Source organism: Podarcis cretensis (genome assembly GCF_951804945.1).
Source record: "Podarcis cretensis genome assembly, chromosome: 9".
Lineage (NCBI taxonomy): Eukaryota > Metazoa > Chordata > Lepidosauria > Squamata > Lacertidae > Podarcis > Podarcis cretensis.
The window spans coordinates 78,703,860-78,721,998 of record NC_137178.1 but is presented as its reverse complement, the minus strand read 5'-3'; the positions used below and the strand labels follow the sequence as shown (position 1 = coordinate 78,721,998).

The following is an 18,139-nucleotide window of genomic DNA, read 5'->3' as shown; positions in this document are numbered from 1 at the left end:
TTGACCAATAAGTGTATTAATAATAGTTTGTAAATACAGATAGATATTATGGACCAAGGACCACTGTGCCAGGCTGTTCCAGAGTAGTTCAGCCTCACAGCCTCCTTTTTCCCTTGGATGTAAACTCTGCATCCCATAAAATCCCATAAAGCCCAGAGCCTCTGACTACCAGAACAGGATACAAATATCTGGCTTGTATGCGACGCGAATCATGAATCCTGTTGAGAGTCAAGTCACCAGAATATGGGCAGGACTTAAGTAGATTTGAATAGTAAAAGAAGAATCAACAGCACAAGGCCTATTTGTTTCTTCTCAGGTAACTGCAATAGGACTGTAGTGAAATCTTCTGCCTTATAGAAGTACTTAGCAATATAATGGTTTTATATACATAAATATGGCTTTTATATGTAATTAGTGTTATTCATAATTAGACCAACAGTTTTCAAACACATCATTCCATAAAATTAATAACCTTTGATCTTCTCTTTTTAAAAAAAATGGCATTCAGGTTGTATGAGTGAGTGGATATAATGCAAGCAGATAGCCATTTAGAGGAATCTGCTTATATAGTACTTTCCTCTCCATCTATCATGCACTGGCTTGAGATATTGATTAGAAAGCTATGCAATAAACTCCTGGCACTTGATTTATTTGACGGTTTTCTTCATTTGCTTCATATACACCAAAATCCTATATTGCACACAGGCAATTTGCAAAGAATATTACATGCCTTTGTCTTTCGTTTTACAATGTGTGCTCAACACAAAGAATTAGATGAAGCAATGTATTTTCTTCTGACAGCAAAAAAATGTCTTATAGTGCTGCCCATCAAATTGCATTCAGCAATCAAGCTTTATTTGTGGAGCCAACCATTTCCTGAATCGGCTCTGTTGTTCCAGATTTATGGCACTATTTTTATCACCAAGTGGATCTAATGGCCTGCTGCAATCTTGATTGGCATAAATTAGCATATCCATTGAAAGCTTTTTCAGCTCTATTCTTTACCATTACTGTAATTTATTAGGTCAAATGTCTCGAACTTTCCCTGTGTGCACAACTTGGAGATTCTTGACCCTTGGTTTCCTTTTTCTAGGTCAGGGGTCTGCAACCCGCAGCTCCGGAGCCGCATGTGGCTCTTTTACAACTTTGCCGCGGCTCCGGGGCGGATACTAGCGAGGGGAGGAGGCGCATTGTGTGCCCCGACACTCCCCACTGTGGCAGGCGCTGTACTGGCTGTGACGTTGCATGGGGGCAGTGCGTGCATTAGTCACGCACCGTCCCAACATCACCTTCCTGCCCGCTGTCAGATCGCGCCTCCGGAGATATATTTGTTTTAAATGTCGCAATGGTTTTGCGGCTCCCAGTTTTTTTTCCTTCGGAAACGGGTCCAAGTGGCTCTTTTTGTCTTAAAGGTTGCAGACCCCTGTTCTAGGTGTTATGACAAATGATTATATGTTTTCATGAAACCAGCTGCCTTACACTAGGGCCACACTACTGGTCTGCCTAGAGGATCACACGATTAGCACCCCCATCTCTTGCAGGCCAAGAGGGGCTGGCGTGCGTCTTGGGGGCGGGGAGGCAGCTGCGATGGCACCCTACTGGGATCGCGCTGCCAGGGGCGGTGCGCTCCCCCCACACTCCTCTTCCTCCACCAGTGGGTGAAGCCACCCACCTGCCAATCATATAACATTGGGGTGGGGCTTGGGGGCACTATTTAGCCCATTATTCTGAATAAAGTATTCATCTCCTGCCCAGTGGCGGACTTTGGTAATATGGTGTCCTGAATGAGGACAAAATCTGGAACTCCCAAGCTTTGAGTAGACACCTCCATAAATATACCCTTTAGGTAGTATGTTGTTGTTGTTGTGGTGGTGGTGGTGGTGGTGGTGTTGGTGAGACCCCTTGGCTCGGAAGTCCTGCACCACCTTAAATCCGGCCCTGCCCTGCCCTGCCATCTGCCATCAGTGGTTTTTTGCTTACATGGGTTGCTCTGAAACAAGTGTCCTTACCCACTCTTCACGGCTGTGGCTTTCACGCCTAGGGAAACACACCTTGCCTTACTCCCTTAGTGAATTATTAACAGCTTTATGCCTTTAGTTGGAAGCATTTTGTCCGGCCTCCCATGTCCTTCTAATTCCACAAAGATACAGCTTCCCTAAATACATCACAGCAACACGTAGCTGGATCCTTCTGAAAATCAATAATCACAGCCAATGTTTTTTTCTGGGGGGATGCATACCCCTAAACACTTTGTGACTCTTTGTACTTTTGTTCATTTACTATATTTATTTCCCCCTGTTTTGAACTACAAAATGGTGATTTTATTGAGAGTACCCCTCAACATTTTTTAAAGAAAAAAAGCACTGATCATAGCTAAACATCTTTTTGTCAGGTCACCTTTTGTACCCAAGAACCTCAAACACTGCCTCCATTTTGCTGCAGCAGCTTCCTTTGGTACATACTGGACAGTGAAATCGACTTAATTTGTGAGGTTTGTTTTGTTTTTTTGGTCTGTCTTTTCTACATATAGAGGAATTTTAATTACAGTAAAGATGGTGCAAAACATTTAAACTACTTCACACTGACCCAAATCAGTAGGCTCAAATTACAATAAAAAGGATTTAAACTGAACATTAGGAAGAATTTCCAGATGGTCCACTTGGTTGACAGTAGAACAGACCCCCTGGAAGGTGGGGGCTTTCCTTCATTATTGGTTTTAAGCAGAGGCTGGGGGGCCACCCGTGAGGGATATTGTAGTGTGGATTCCCTGCACCGACAGGGGCTGCACACTTGAGGTCCCTCCCTCCCAAATCTATGATTCTCAGTTTATAAATACTCAAGTCAAAAAATGTGATCCAGTGAAATTGTATTCATGTCTACTAAAAAATAAATCCCACCGAGTTCAGTGGTGCTCATTCCCAGGGAACTGAGGATAGAATTATTATAGAGTTGGAAGAGACCACCAGGGCCATATAGTCACAGCTGAAGAAGAATCCCTGAGAGGTGGCCATGCAACCTCTACTTAGAAGCCTCCAAGGAAGGAGAGTCCACCACCTTCCATGGGAGTCCATTCCACTGTTGAACAACTCTTACCATGTTTAGTCAGAATCTCCTTTCTTGTCCATTGAATCCCACCCTCTGAGCAACAGAAAGCAAGCTTGGCCATCTTTGAAGTGACAGCCCTTCAAGTATTTGAAGATGACCATCATATATATCACTGCTCATCCTTCTCTTCTCCAAGCAAAGCATATCCAACCGTTCCTCATACGGCCTTCTTGCAACTTTCAATATAACTAAAAAACAAAATATAAAAATATCCCTGATCAATGAAGCCAGGGTCCATCTAGAACACAAAAGTATGCACAGCTATCTCGATGTTGGGCTCCCACAGCTCCAGCCAGCATGATCAGTAAGGGTGATGGAAATTGTAGTCTAACAAGAGTGGGAGGGCCACTTTCCCCCTACCCTTGCATTGCAGTCTCCAATGTCCCACTGTAGATCGCCAAACTGTTCTGGGAAGTGCAGAAGCGGGGTGTGAAGGTAGCAGCTCAGGCTGTTGTCTTTACTTTTTAAACAAAGTTATGTTTTGCAATGCTGACACCAAACCCTACATACATTCAGCAAAACAGAAACATCGTCACACCCCCCACCCCCACCCATCTTCCCCCACCTCACCCCTTTTCTTCCTATTGTCTCAACAAATGAAACTGATTTGTAAAAATGTTACATGGAAAAAATACGAGAGACATTACACATACTTCTGTAAAACAAGAAAATAATAATAATAATAATAATAATAATAATAATAATAATAATAATAAAACAAAGTTATGTTTTACTGATTAAAAAACCCCAGAATGATTGTTCTTTTGATCTAGCAAAAATCTTTCCCCCCTCCCAAACTCTTGTGAAGTTGGTTTAACCTTTTTAACAGATTACCGTAAATGCAAGGAACTTGAAATTACCAATTAGTTGTAAGACTCCAGTTAATTCTTCTCCAGGAAGGACAAACTATTTAAGGGCACTAAAGCAATTAAAACTTGAAAGAATAACCACTGAAAAGTTTTAATGGGTATTTATGGCTGAAATCCTGTACAGTTATCTGGGAGTCTCATAGAACTTACTTCTGAGGGGTCATGCATAGGACGGTTTTGTGCCTGATCAAAAAAAAATTGATTCAGCTCAGTTGATTAGGGAATTGGCCTGAATGGACAAAAAAGAATTTATGCTATTTAGATTCATGTGCTATTTAGATTCAGGTTACAAGGGTACATTTCCAGGAGTGCTCCAGATGTCACCCCACGACTAAAAATAGGAACATGGCGAATTACTTGTCAATAACCTGGAAAGGCTTTCAATGCCAATCTTTCTCTAAACTTTTGCAAATAGAAAAATAAAATATTTAAAATATTGAACTGGAAAGTAGACTCTACATTGTTGTTGTTGTTGTTGTTTAGTTATTTAGTCGTGTCTGACTCTTTGTGACCCCATGAACCAGAGCACGCCAGGCACTCCTGTCTTCCACTGCCTCCCACAGTTTGGTCAAACTCATGCTGGTAGCTTTGAGAACCCTGTTCAACCTTCTTGTCCTCTGTCGTCCCCTTCTCCTTGTGCCCTCCATCTTTCCCAACATCAGGGTCACAAACATTAGGAAGAATTAGGAAGAACTTCCTGACAGTAAGAGCTGTTCGACAGTGGAATTTGCTGCCAAGGAGTGTGGTGGAGTCTCCTTCTTTGGAGGTCTTTAAGCAGAGGCTTGACAACCATATGTCAGGAGTGCTCTGATGGTGTTTCCTGCTTGGCAGGGGGTTGGACTCGATGGCCCTTGTGGTCTCTTCCAACTCTAGGATTCTATGATTCTATTCTATGATTCTAGGGTCTTTTCCAGGGAGTCTTCTCTTCTCATGAGGTGGTCAAAGTATTGGAGCCTCAGCTTCAGGATCCGTCCTTCCAGTGAGCACTCAGGGCTGATTTCCTTCAGAATGGAGAGGTTTGATCTTCTTGCAGTCCATGGGACTCTCAAGAGTCTCCTCCAGCACCAGAATTCAAAAGCATCAATTCTTCGGCGATCAGCCTTCTTTGTGGTCCAGCTCTCACTTCCACTCTACATTAGGGAAGGGGAATTTACCAGAAGTTAACTTTTGCCCTTGGCCCTGCCTCCCCCTGGCATGTTTGCGATCAACCATCCTGAAGTGTTATTAACTTGGTCAGAGGAAGGGCACATTCACTCCGCGATCGTCCCCTTCCCCTTCCCCTTCCCCTTCCCCAGTTAATAACTCTTCAGGATGGTTCACCTGGTGTAACCAGCAATGCGATTACCTGGGGAGCAGAGCTGCAACGGAGATGCAATTGGTTCAGGCGGAAGTGCATTTTGTGTGCATTAGTGCCTCCATGTGCAGATGCTTCCCACACTGGTAGCGGGTGGAACTATGGCATGCATCCACAATTGATGCACAAGGTCGCCTCCTGACCCATCTGTCCACATGCTAAGCTAGTGAGATCCATTAACATGGAGGTGCAAAGAAAGTTAAGGTTCTTCAAACTAACTTTTTCCATATATACATGGAGATTCTTAGCCAAATGAAAAATTCTATAGACAGTTCTGTACTTGCAGCCACTATTCACACAACCCTTATAGGAATGGCAGAAGTGAAATTGTATCATTATGTTTTGTAGCAATATTCAAATATGCTGCATGTACTTTCAGGAACTTGGACCACTCATTTAGAAGTATAGCTAATCTTAATCACCAGAATAGGCTTTATGTTCTCAGGACGCCGATTGCATGAAGCATATCCTACTGCATTGTGGGCAGTATGAGCAAGCAAGGGATCAACTGATCAAACCCTTACTAGCAAATTTGCCGGGAAAATCTGAAGCCTCCCATATTAAATACCTTCTGGAGGATAGGTCAAATGACATTACACTGGCCATGGCAAAGTTTCTTTCGGAGGTCGCAAGAAACAAAGACCATCATGCTCCAGACATAACAAAATGACTACCTCAGTCTCTTTCACCTGTTGTTTGGCTGTTTTAACTGTATCTTATTTTGAAACTGTTTTGTGGGTCTATGGACCGCAATAAAGATATTTGATCTGAATCTTAATCACAGGATCTCATGGACTGGCTGGATGCAGAGGAGTGATGGGAAGCACCAGTGGGGGAACCAGCTAGCGAGGTGCCCTGGGGAAGGCGACTCAGAGCCAGGGACTGGTGGTGAGAAGACGAGAGTGGTTGGAGGGAGCAGCAGACTGGGAGGGGGTGCCAGAAGCAGAAGAGGTGGAAGGGTTTAGTGAGCAGCAAGAGGCCAGGGAGTCTCTCCCTCCTGCTGCAACCAGCTCCTCTCCCTCCAAGAGAAATGAAACAGGCAGAGCAGAGGGAGGCTGTGTGCAGACTGCATGGGAAAGACCCTGGAGAGGAGTCCTAGTGGGCACTGGGAAAGCAGGGACCTTCAGGCCTCACAACTGCTTCATCCAAGCAAGACCTCCTGGAAATTGTTGCTGAGACTACCAGGCCGAAGCTGTGGTTTGTTTCATTGAATGAAGAGTTAACTTCACTGGCCTCAACTGATTTGATTGTTTGCCTTTACAATCTATTGTTCATGTCTAAAAGCGATCTGGGGAAAGCTTACACCACAATTCCTCATAAGGGGAGGCCAAAATATGTTATTTGCAAGAATCTTGGACAAATCACCAGTTTGTTGGACACAGAGTACTGTGGACAACTTGAGCCAACATCTGTAGTAGTAAGCAATTACCATTTCAAATGCATTTTGCTTCTAGTTAAGTGCCAAAGAGGTTGAGGTAGCAACCCTATATACACTTACCTGGGAGTAACTCCATTCAACTCAATGGGACTTAATTCTGAGTAAATATGTAAAAGGACTGCACTTTTAGCCATTTTTGACCAAATGTCATTTTACCTGCTGACAAACTCAGAACCAAACCATGCATCCAGGAGACACATTTCTAAAATATTTAAACATCCATTATTTATTGTTTTGTTTTTCCTAGTTAGCAGACTCATCCTAAAAATAACCTGGAGCTATGCATTATACAAAACATCATTCATTGCTTATTTATTGCATTCTGGGATTTCTAAATCACTTCATAGAGTAATTTAAGAGAATACAAAAGATTATTGCCTTGGGCAAGACATGTATTAAGTGTGATTTTGGGTAGTAAGGAGCTTATTTTTCTTCTGTGCTTTAGCCATCTGTGAAGGATAAGAGATCTAACAAATGTTATTTCAGAGACCTCATTTTTCTTCCTTCCCATCATGACTACAAATAAGAGGCAAAATATCTTATGGGTCCTATTGACTTCAATTCCAAGCTGCCATATTTTTCAAACCAAGATGTTTGCTTCAGCGAGTTAGATGTAACAGAGATGCAATCAAACTTTAACAGTATTGTTTTATTAAGTAATAAAAAACAAAGATGAGTAGAACCAAGAAATTATAATTCTCTGAAGAAGTGGGCAACACGTTTTACTGGTACAAAAGGACCCGATTCAATAAACAGCATTACTAGCTTCTTCACTCCACCAGTAAGATCTGTATTTGTTTATCGAAAAACGCCCATTTCCCCCACTTCAAAGTGCTTAAGTTATTTATCTTTTTCTTTCTGCTCTTTGTCTTTCTTTTCACGCTCTGCTTTGGCTTCTTCCTCTTCATGCTTCTTTATCAACACTTCCACTTCTTTTTGCTTTAAAACTCTTATTACTGTCTTTCCATTCTCTCTTGTCAGGGTTGCAATCTCAACTGAAACATGAAAAATATAAATGATACATTTGAATATCCAAGGCTTCTTTTGAATTGAGCCAGCCAAAGGAAGAAGGTACAAGTCGCCCCTACAAAAAATATTGTCAATTTGTATGACTGACATATGAAAGGGACTGCCTTAAATTATTAAACTGGCAATTAGTCAACATCCGTTCTCTGCTTTAAAAATTCACCAAACTAGAGCAAATGTCTTAACTGTGGCTTCTCTCCAGTGCCAACAGAAAACACTGAAGTACAAGATAAAGATAGAAGGTTTTATGACACTTCAGCAGATAATGGAAGTTCCTAGTCTTTATTTTTATGAAATTTGTATACCGCCATTCATTCAAACATCACAGGGCTGTTCACAACATAAAATTTCCGCTAACAAAATACTGAGCATGTCGGAATCCTTGCAATCCTGAATTTTCTTTAAAGATCTGTTTTTCCAATAGGAAAACTGCGGAGTGTTTTGGGGAAGGCTCAGGCTCATGGCTCCGGGGCAGAGCATCTGCTTGGCATGCAGAGGGTCGCAGACTCCACCCCCAGCATCTCCCGGTTGGGCTGGGAGAGACTTCTGCCTGCAGCCCAGTCAATGCAGACCGGGCTGAGTTAGATGACCCAGCAGCTCGACTCTGTATAAGGAAGCTTTCTACATCTCCTATGTAACTATTTAAGCAGGCTTTATTATATTTTGTACATCATCTTGGGACATATGTGGAAGGAAATACAACCACCGCCACCAGCAGCTATTAGGCACTGTCATGCTACTCATATTAAGACAGGGAAAAATCATTATGGATGATGCTGACAGATTAAATTATTTAATATGTCAAACATACAGAGCATTAGCATTAGCAACTGTAGCATTTATTAAACAGATACAGACTTCCCAGAGGGAAGGCCAAAATCTCTTATGATGGCATCTTAATGCCCCACAAGAAAAGACGCATTACTGCTCACCTTTCTCTGCAGAGAGTTTACTGACATCCATGGTTTTGTTCAGGACTTTGACAGCCAAGGCAAGGGCGGATTTCAAGGTCATTTCTCCCTCTTTGTAGTCTTGCTTTAACATTGACACAGCTGCCTGTTAAGGAACATAAAAGATGACACTGCAGTTCTGCTGCACCTTTATGTAAGACAGGGGACATGTCAAAGTCTGCTAGTGGATACTCAGCATAGACCTTACTGCTGGATGCTCTATTTGCCAAAAAGTTATCTTCAAGATTACGAAAGAAGGAATTTAGCATGAAAGGTGACAAACTTACAGCACTGTTGTTTCCAATGCAGGTGGCTTTCCATCCCCCGTAGTTCCCACTAGGATCACTCTGATAGAGCTGGAATCCATAATGCTTATCCCAGCCAATGTACAGCAGTGAAACTCCAAAAGGACGCTTTCCTGTTAAAACACAAGGTTATGAGTGATTTAAATTAAGAAGCACAATTTGCCAAGAGTCCCACTTCAAAAGGGGAAAAGCCAAGACGAATGCAAAATCCTTTTTCTATGAACTAGGATTTAGTAGCTTGTTCAGAACTTCTGCTGCTTAAGATAAGCTCCAACACTGCCTCACCCCCACAAGGATGCCAGAGACCGATTTTTGTCAGCCTGCCCTCATGCAGCTTCCCCCTTGTGTTTCTTTGAAAGAGTCAACACACAAGCAGAAGTAACTGCAAAACACATACAGAGTGATTAAGGACTGATTCCCCCACCCCCACCCCCTAAAAAAACTTGTTTTATTTTGAAGTAAATATTTATTTAAGACAAAAACCTGAAATGCATTTTGGAAAATCAGACACAACGAACAACTCCGTTCAAGCCTTGCAACAAGGTTAATAGGCAGATTTCTTAATTAAAAAGCAGAGGCAAATTAATAATAAAAGATCCATGTCATCTATACCCCAAAGAGAGAATTCAGAGGACCAAACTACAATTTGTTCTGCTGGTTAATTAACTACACCAGACTGACCTGCCATCTCAAGTGAGCCCACTGGAGCGATTCACCACTTGAAGAAGCCTCCCACCAAACACAGGGATGGTGAATGAACCTTTCCAGGGAGCTCTGCCTCAAAGTCAATTCTTCAGTCTGACTCTGGGATCAATCTATGCCAGCAGAATTAGAGCCAGATGCTTACAGCCCAGCAGCAATAATTAAATCAGCAAACTTTTTCAGCAGGGGGCCGGTCCACGGTCCCTCAGACCTTGTGGGGGGCCCGGACTATATTTTGAAGAAGAAAAAAGAACAAATTCCTATGCCCCACAAATAACCCAGAGATGCATTTTAAATAAAAGGACACATTCTACTCATGTAAAAACACACTGATTCCCGGACCATCTGTGGGTCGGATTTAGAAGGTGATTGGGCTGGAACCGGCCCCTGGGCCTTAGTTTGCCTACCCATGAATTAGATTATTGGTGTTGGAAGTGGTGATTTCCTGTACTTGACTAGGAATCTAACTTTTAGGACAGATCTTTGTATTCCAAGTTACTTTTATTTGCCACTTTAAAGGTAAATATGTTACCTCCAAATTGTGTATAAGCTTGCTTGATATCACACAGGGCTGTTACCAACTGCTCACAAGGAATTGGTTCTTGATACTGCAACAGATACCTAGAACAATTGGCACAATATTTATAAACATGTTATTAAATTCCTAAACCACACTTCATCCGAGGATCATAGAGCAGTTTACAATAGAAAAACACAAAAATACATAACATAGTAACAAACCAAAACAATCCCACACCCCACCTTAAAAGGCCACATATTATTTAATTAGCCAAAGGCCAGGGAGAAGAGGAATGTTTTTACCTGGTGCCTAAAGATATGTAACAAAGGCACCAGCAAGTCTCCCTTGGGAGAGCATTCCACAAACAGGGAGTCACCATGATATGGACCTCTTGAATGTGCTAATGCACCAAGTGCAATGATTAATGGTTTCCCATCTACTTCTGAAGCTACCTGGAAAAACTCTTACAGCATCAGGGTAAAATATTATCAAATAAATAATTTTTTTTTAAAAAAAATCACTATAGAAATTGCACAAATCAGCTACAAATAAGCACCATGTTTACGTTTTACTTTCAGACCCCAACAGATTGACATGCCTGAAAACAAAAATTCCAACAACGCCCCCCCCCCCCATGACTGGAGAGACTGGTCTTCTCCGTCTTGTTTTGAGCCCCTTCATCTTTCCTTCAAGCATCTGCCACAGGGACTGCTTCACTACAGCCTGGAGGACCTACATCAAGCTGCACTGGGATTGTTAAACAGTACAGATGGGGACTGCTGCACACAAAAACCCAGCTTAGGAAAGACACAGTGCTAAATCTACAATTTCAAAGCTCCTATAAGACTCATTAGAATAGGGGTGAGAAGCCTCAGGCTCAGGGGCCAAAAGCAGTCCTCTGGGGCTCTCTATCTGGCCCCCAGAACTCTTCTTGGTTTTGTACTATAAATGGCTTTGCATCCTCAATCCCTGCCCACCACTGGCCCGTGGCCCTCAAAAGGTTGCCCAGAAAATGAAAAAAAGTCCCCATTCCTGCTCTAAATCCATATCAATGCCTTTATATCATTACTTTTAATGATATAAATTAAAAGGATTGAAGAAAATCCAAATATTTGTAGGCAGGCAGGATTGTTAAGCTACTTAAAATAACTTAATTCAAAAGCCAAGTCAGCATTCTGTAGCTGATCCGTTGGGACCCTAAACTGGGTCACAGAGGAGTTGAAGTAGGATTGCAAATTAGAGTACAGCCACTCTTATCTTTTGTCTTTTTTATTTAATGGAAGCTGAAACAAAGAAAAATTGGGGAGCACAGAAAGAAGGAAAAAAAGGTAATCAAACCACTTTCACTGTCCAATTTCAAAGTGGATACATATCTTGCTGTCTTAGCAAAAAAAGAAGTCACTGAGAGGACAGATTGTTCTGCTCTGTCTGAGGTGTGATTAGATACTCTTTGACTATTCTATTTTTAAAGATTTCTAACAAGGCATGCAATTGACCCTTGCTTTAAGGGCAGCTCAGTCCCTCCCAAAATCAAGCAGCTTTTCCTGGGATTTTGGTCAATGGTCATGATCAAGTCAAAGCAAAAAACTCATCCCACTGGTTTTACGAAGCAATTTAAACATGTTTAAGTGTCTGGAATACAATTGAATCTCACCTGCAATACCCATCTGCAAGCAGAACAGACTTCTAATGGCACAAGGGGACTTTCCCTTCCTCTCCTCCCTCCTGCAGGTCTCCCAAATCTGCTCTAGAGTGCAGTGGTACACCCGAGAGCAGATCTGCAAGGTGCTACCTCCTAGAGTGGGAGGCGGGTGGCACTGTGGTCTGCGGACAAACATCAGCTCCCTTGGCCAGTAAAGTGAGATGAGCGCCGCCACCCCAGAATCGCTCGCGACTGGACTGGACAGTTGTCAGGGGTCCTTTACCTTTACCTTATTACACCCTAGAGCAGGCTAAAGGAGAGGAAGGGGGAAGTCCCTGTGCACAACACAGGGTATCACCTCATATGCTTTAAACTTTAAAGTAAGGTACTATAAACAGATTGCTTAATCTCTGCAGACTACGGCTAAAGATGAAAGACTAACAGGAAGGAAATCTCACTAAATACAGTAAGATTTACTTATGATAGGTTTGATTAGGATCTAACTACAGAACATTGGGGGGGGGGGTTGTACATTCTAAACTAGCCTTTCTCAATCTTGGGTTCCTAGAGGCTGTTGGACTACAACTCCCATCCGTCCCATCCAGCATAGCCAGTGATCAGGGATGAAGGGAGTTGTAGTCCAACGACATCTAGGAACCCAAGATCGAAAAAGGCTGGTCTAAACCATCAGCTCCTTTAAACATGGAAATACTTCCATTTAATTTTAGACAGCAAGTCTGAAATCTAAAGTCACACATCCATATAAGTACTGTCTTTATTTCAGAATTTACATATTAATAACATCTTTTGATACAAGAAGAAAACAAGTATGTCTGGTAATTTTGTAATACTGCTGGACTTTAGGTTTCAAGCCTAACATCGCTTGTCATGAATTTGTCTTTTAAAGATTCCAACCATTCTTGTGATTTTACTACTCTCTCCTGCCTGCATTGTCATTTAGGTATCAACTTAAAAGTATTTATTTAGTCAGGTTTTTGATAGTTAGCTGTACATTTTAACAGACAGGGTTCATTGTCACTGCACTGTGCTTTAAAGGTTACTATTGATTTAGTGATAACTTGTATGCCTGTATTGTGCTTGAAGGTTGTTGCTGGCAGCCCTGGACAGGTGGAAGGGCAGAGCAGAAGAATGCAAACACACACACACACACACAAACAAACAAACAAACAAACAAACGTACCTTTGTGCAATCAGCCTCAGTTCATTCGTTAGCACATTGGCATCTGAAGTTATGCCAGCCACACTGCAAGCCATATCCCTGGAATATAGAAGATCACTGTGTTTGACTGTGAGCTTCACGTACCATTTTATAAAGCAGAGGCACTATTTCATAACACCATAGCACACTTAGCTCCAAGCCTTTATCTTCACTGCACATAGTCATTACTTGAAACAGTTTGCTGGTTATATGGGTTTATCAAATGACTTGTATTAACACAGTGCGTGTGCTTCTATGTCATCAAATCTAATCCACAAATTATCATAATGAAACACACAGCTGGACTTTTGAAAACAAGTAGATAAACAATTTTCTCTCCTCTGGTCACATCAAATATTTTTCAACAATACTGACACCGCTCACAAACATTTGTAAGAAGATAACAAAAAACCGTACACTTCGGAAGTCCAGATATGGATCATCCCAAAGTAAGGGCACCTGCCCACCCAGAGATGCATGAAACAATGGATAGGCATAGGAATTGGGTGGGTGCTCTTACTGGATAACAACAAAAATAGGTGGATGTATAGAGACAGATTCAGCATCCGATAGGGTGCACAGGAGGGTACACTTGAGAAGATGCACTGCAAACAAGCCAGAAGTACCAGACAGAAACGCTTCACCTGCCAAAATTTCAACACAGAAACAAAGGCAGAAAGGGTAAACTGGAAGGTAGGAAAGGAGAGCACTGTCCTAGAAAATTAACTGGAAACAGCTGCTAGAGGTATTAAAAAAAGTTTTGCTGTATCTGCTTTCTTGACAAAAAGTACTTTGTGTCTCGATAGTTCTAACCTGTTTTTACTAAATGCTTTTCTTGCTGAATTTAAGAGGGTTACATGATAGCTATTGTTTCAGCAGAAGGAAAACAAAGTAAGTAATTTAAGGATTGGATTTAGGAAAAGAAAGGGTAGCCTAAATTGGTATGGAGCCTAAACCAAATAAACATTAAGTTAATTTGTTGATATGGTAAAATATTCCTTAACAGTCCAGGGGCTCCTACTACTGATGCCTAGAAGAGGAATGGCAAGAACTATAGAGAAATCAAATACAGAATATTTTGTTGCTGAAATATAGGAATGCTATTGAATGTTTCTGAATGCATAGAAATTGATGGCAAAGTTACCGTATTTTTTGCCCTATAGGACGCACTTTTTCCCCTCCAAAAATGAAGGGGAAATGTGTGTGCATCCTATGGGGCAAATGCAGGCTTTCGCTGAAGCCTGGAGAGCGAGAGGGGTCGGTGCGCACCGACCCCTCTCGCTCTCCAGGCTTCAGGAGAGCCGCAGCGCCAGCCCCACAAGGTCGGGGGACAGCGGGGAGGCGGAACGCCACCATCCCGCTGTCTCCCAATGTGGTTTGGAGGCTGACGGCGGGGAGAAGAGCACTTCTCCCCGCTGCCTGCCCCGCAAGCTCCGGGGACAGCTGGGAGGCGCAGTGCGTCTTCCCCCTGTCCCCGGACCTGGTCTGCAGGCGGGCGGCGGGGAGAAGAGCGCTTCTCCCCGCTGCCGGCCCCACAAGCGCCTGGGGGGGAAATAAATTTTTTTTCTTTATTTCCCCCCAAAAAAACTTGGTGCGTCCTATGGGCCGGTGCGTACTATGGGGCGAAAAATACGGTATACATCAACTCACTACAGAAAAGTAATGTTAGCACAGTATTATTTCTGCTAGGAGAAAAATGTTGCTATGGCAGCAGCCCTGAAAGAGACACCTGTAAATGGAAGTTGAAAAAGGCAGGGAATCAAAGACGTCAATACCTCATAACCTGAACTTGCAGAAAAATAGGGAGCTGCCTTATATGGAGTCACATCACTGGTCCATCTAGCTCAGTATTTTCTACATTAACTGACAGTAGCCTCCAAATTTCAGACGGGTCTCTTCCTAGCCCTACTTGAAGATGTGAGAGATTGAATTTGGGGCACTGAGCTGAGACTTTTCCTCAAAACATTTATAATCGTACCACCTTTAAACAAAAAAATATATAAAACATAGGGGCATACAACTTACTCATTGAGTTTGTATATTTTCTCTGAAAAAAATACTTCATCCAGAAGTTTGTGGATGTTGCGCCTTTCTGCTGCCAGCAAGACTCCATCATTTGCCAAAATCCCCAGGCAGGTGCCTGCGTGTCCAATGGCCTCCATGGCATATTCAACCTGATACAGGCGACCTGAGGGGGTAATAGTGGCAGCTGAGTCACTGATTTAAACTCTAGGCCAGAGTCACACAAGCATCAAATTTCTTTCATTTGTGTCCTAGCCAGGGATTCTTTTGGTCCAGAACAAAATATATAGCATGCAACCCAAGACTTCCCACAAGGAGAGTTCTACTCTGATGCTCTGCTGGGCAAAAGAGTGATTCAGCAATTTCTGCCACTTCCTCCTCCACTCTGCAGACCCCAGTACCACCTCTCACGAGGATACCCGGACCCTGCAGAGCAGCTTTCTGGAAAATGTGGGAGACGCAGGGGAATGGGCAGAAATCACTGACTCACCCTTTCTCCTGTGGGAGCCTGGGCTGGATTGGGGTCTCCTCTGCAAACAGAAGGAATCCTTCCATTTGCAGAAAGCTATTTCTGGTTCCAATCCACTTTGACCAAGTCCACATAGAATAATAAATAAAGACTGCCACTTTTAGAAATAATGTTAGTGTAAAATAACAGCATATGGTTGTAACTAAGGGTGCCCTTCATTCTGATGGAAGACTCTTTAATTCCGTGCAGAATTTTGCCAGTGGAATGAGGGTGTTTTTGCTGTAGTTCTTTTACCAATTTCCTATCCCCTCTGCAACTATAACATTCAAAACCTGCTCCAGAGAACTGGGAGGTGGCCTGGAAGAATGGGTAAATATAGCTTCATTCCACTGATGGAAGGGTCCACTGGATGAAAGAGCTTTCTGTCAGTACGGGGGACACATCTGGTTACAACCCATAAAACTGATAGTTAAGATAATTAATATTCAAATGCATTGTGCTCACAGTGCTACCCTACACATGTTTATCGGGAAACAAGTTCCACTGTTTTCAATGAGATGTACTTCAAGGTAAGTGTGCACAGGAGTTTATCCTCAGGTGAACTTCAGTTGCTGCTTATGGCAACCCAGGAGATCAAATCCTTATGCTTCAGTACACAGCCAACCTCTCAAGGCAGATTACAGCAATGTAAAAATGAAATATTACAACCAATGAACCATTCACAAAGCTCCATAACTGCCACCTTGGAAACAGCATCATTTCATTTTTATCAGAGCAGCTGATGAAGACAAAAATTGAAATGTTGCAATGCAATTACCTTCTGGGGAAAATATTGTCGTTCGCGAATCATATCTTCGAGACTGCAAAGATGATTATTTAATTTACAAACCATTCAAATGATAAACTGCAACACCCATAGTACTTGGAAAAATAAGAACTTGGAAAAAAACATCTGTCTAGGTAGCTGCTAAACTTATCCACTGCTAGTTTTATCCTTCTGAACTGTGTCACAAAAGACAGTCTATTTGAAACCCAACGGGGGTCCTTAACTCTACTTTGGGTCCCATGTCAATGCATGTCAGAGGCACAAATTTCTGTGTCTGATCTATATACTGTCCTATACCCCAAGATCACAGGATGGCTTACAATAAAAAACACAAAAATATATAGCATAACAACAACAACAACAACAACAACAACAAAACCCCCACATTTTAAGGACCATAGATTGTTTAATAAGCCAAAGGCCTGGGAGAAGAGGGATGTTTTTGCCTGATACCAAAGATAAGTAGTAAAGGAGCCAGGCAAGCCTTCCTGGGGAGAGCATTCCAAAAGTGGGGAACCACTGCAGAGAAGGCCCATTTTTGTGTTGCTACCCTCCAGACCTCTCATGAAGAATGGCCTTAGATGATGATGGCAGGGTCCAGGTACTCCTTGAGGTATGGGAGTCCAGAGCTGTTTAAGGTTTTATAGGTCAAAACCAGCACTTTGAATAAGGTCCTGAAACTGACTGGCAGCCAGTGCAGTCAGGCCAGGATCGGTGCAATATGCTCAAACCGTCTTGCCCCAGCGATCAACCTGACTGCCAAATTCTACACCAGCTGAAGTTTCTGAACAGTCTTCAGAGGCAGCCCTATGTATTGCAGTAATCTAGCCTAGAGGTTATCAGAGCATAGAGAGCAGTAGTTAAGACTGCCCCTGCCTAGATAGGGGTGTAGTCAGGCCACCAACCAAAACTGATGGAAGACACACTGCGCCACCAAGGCCACTTAAGCCTCAAGCGACAGAAGTGCCCACAAGCTGTGTACCTGCTCCTTCGGAGGAAATGCAACCTCATCAAGAGCAGGCAACCACCCATCCATCGAGTGCTGGGAGATAAGCAGTTGTCAAAAAGGAAGGGGCAGTCACTCCTGGCACATAGGTCTATGGTTTTTCATGTTCTAAGTGCATGGAAATCCCATAAATGAACCCACACTTCTGATTTTCATAAAAAACCTCAGTTTTTATATTCTGAACAGTGAAAAAATTTTTATTCTGCATATATCTGTGGACCTGTCAACATAGCCCCTCCCCCCATTTCATTAACCTTGTTTTCATAGAGCTTGAGCCTCAATCTACTACTGGCTATCTTCTACAGCCAGAGTGCTTCTAAACACGAGTTGCTGAAAACTGCAGGAGTGGAAAGTGCTGTTGCACTCACACTCTACTGGCAGGCTTTGCATAGTCATCTGGTTGGCTACTGTCAAAACAGGATACTAGACTAGGTAGGCCACGGGTGTGATTCTGCAGCCTATTCTTACATTATGTAATCTGAAAACTGCTTCCACCCTCATTGCTAAAATATACCCATCTTCCACAGAAACAGGACAGAAACTCACCATGGTGCTTGTAGACTGCAGTATGCTGCAAAAGAAAACAAATGGGTGTTAGATGGATCACACACAGGATTGCCAACCTTTTCCTGAATGTTCTGCAAAGCCCTTGACAGCCAGCCTGTCTCATGGAAATTCCTACCATT

The 18,139-nt window shown here is 42.6% G+C and overlaps 1 protein-coding gene across 1 annotated transcript; it reads right to left on the bottom strand.

Moving 5' to 3' along the window:
• Positions 1-7,394: 7,394 nt before the first annotated feature.
• PSMA4 (proteasome 20S subunit alpha 4) lies at positions 7,395-18,115 on the bottom strand. The gene is made up of 8 exons (XM_079991745.1): positions 18,000-18,115; positions 16,439-16,481; positions 15,156-15,318; positions 13,113-13,190; positions 10,282-10,370; positions 9,030-9,160; positions 8,725-8,848; positions 7,395-7,761 (listed from the first exon to the last, which is right to left on the bottom strand). Exons 1-8 carry the CDS (start codon positions 18,000-18,002, stop codon positions 7,607-7,609), a joined length of 786 nt encoding a protein of 261 aa, XP_079847871.1. The 5' UTR covers positions 18,003-18,115; the 3' UTR covers positions 7,395-7,606.
• Positions 18,116-18,139: the final 24 nt, after the last annotated feature.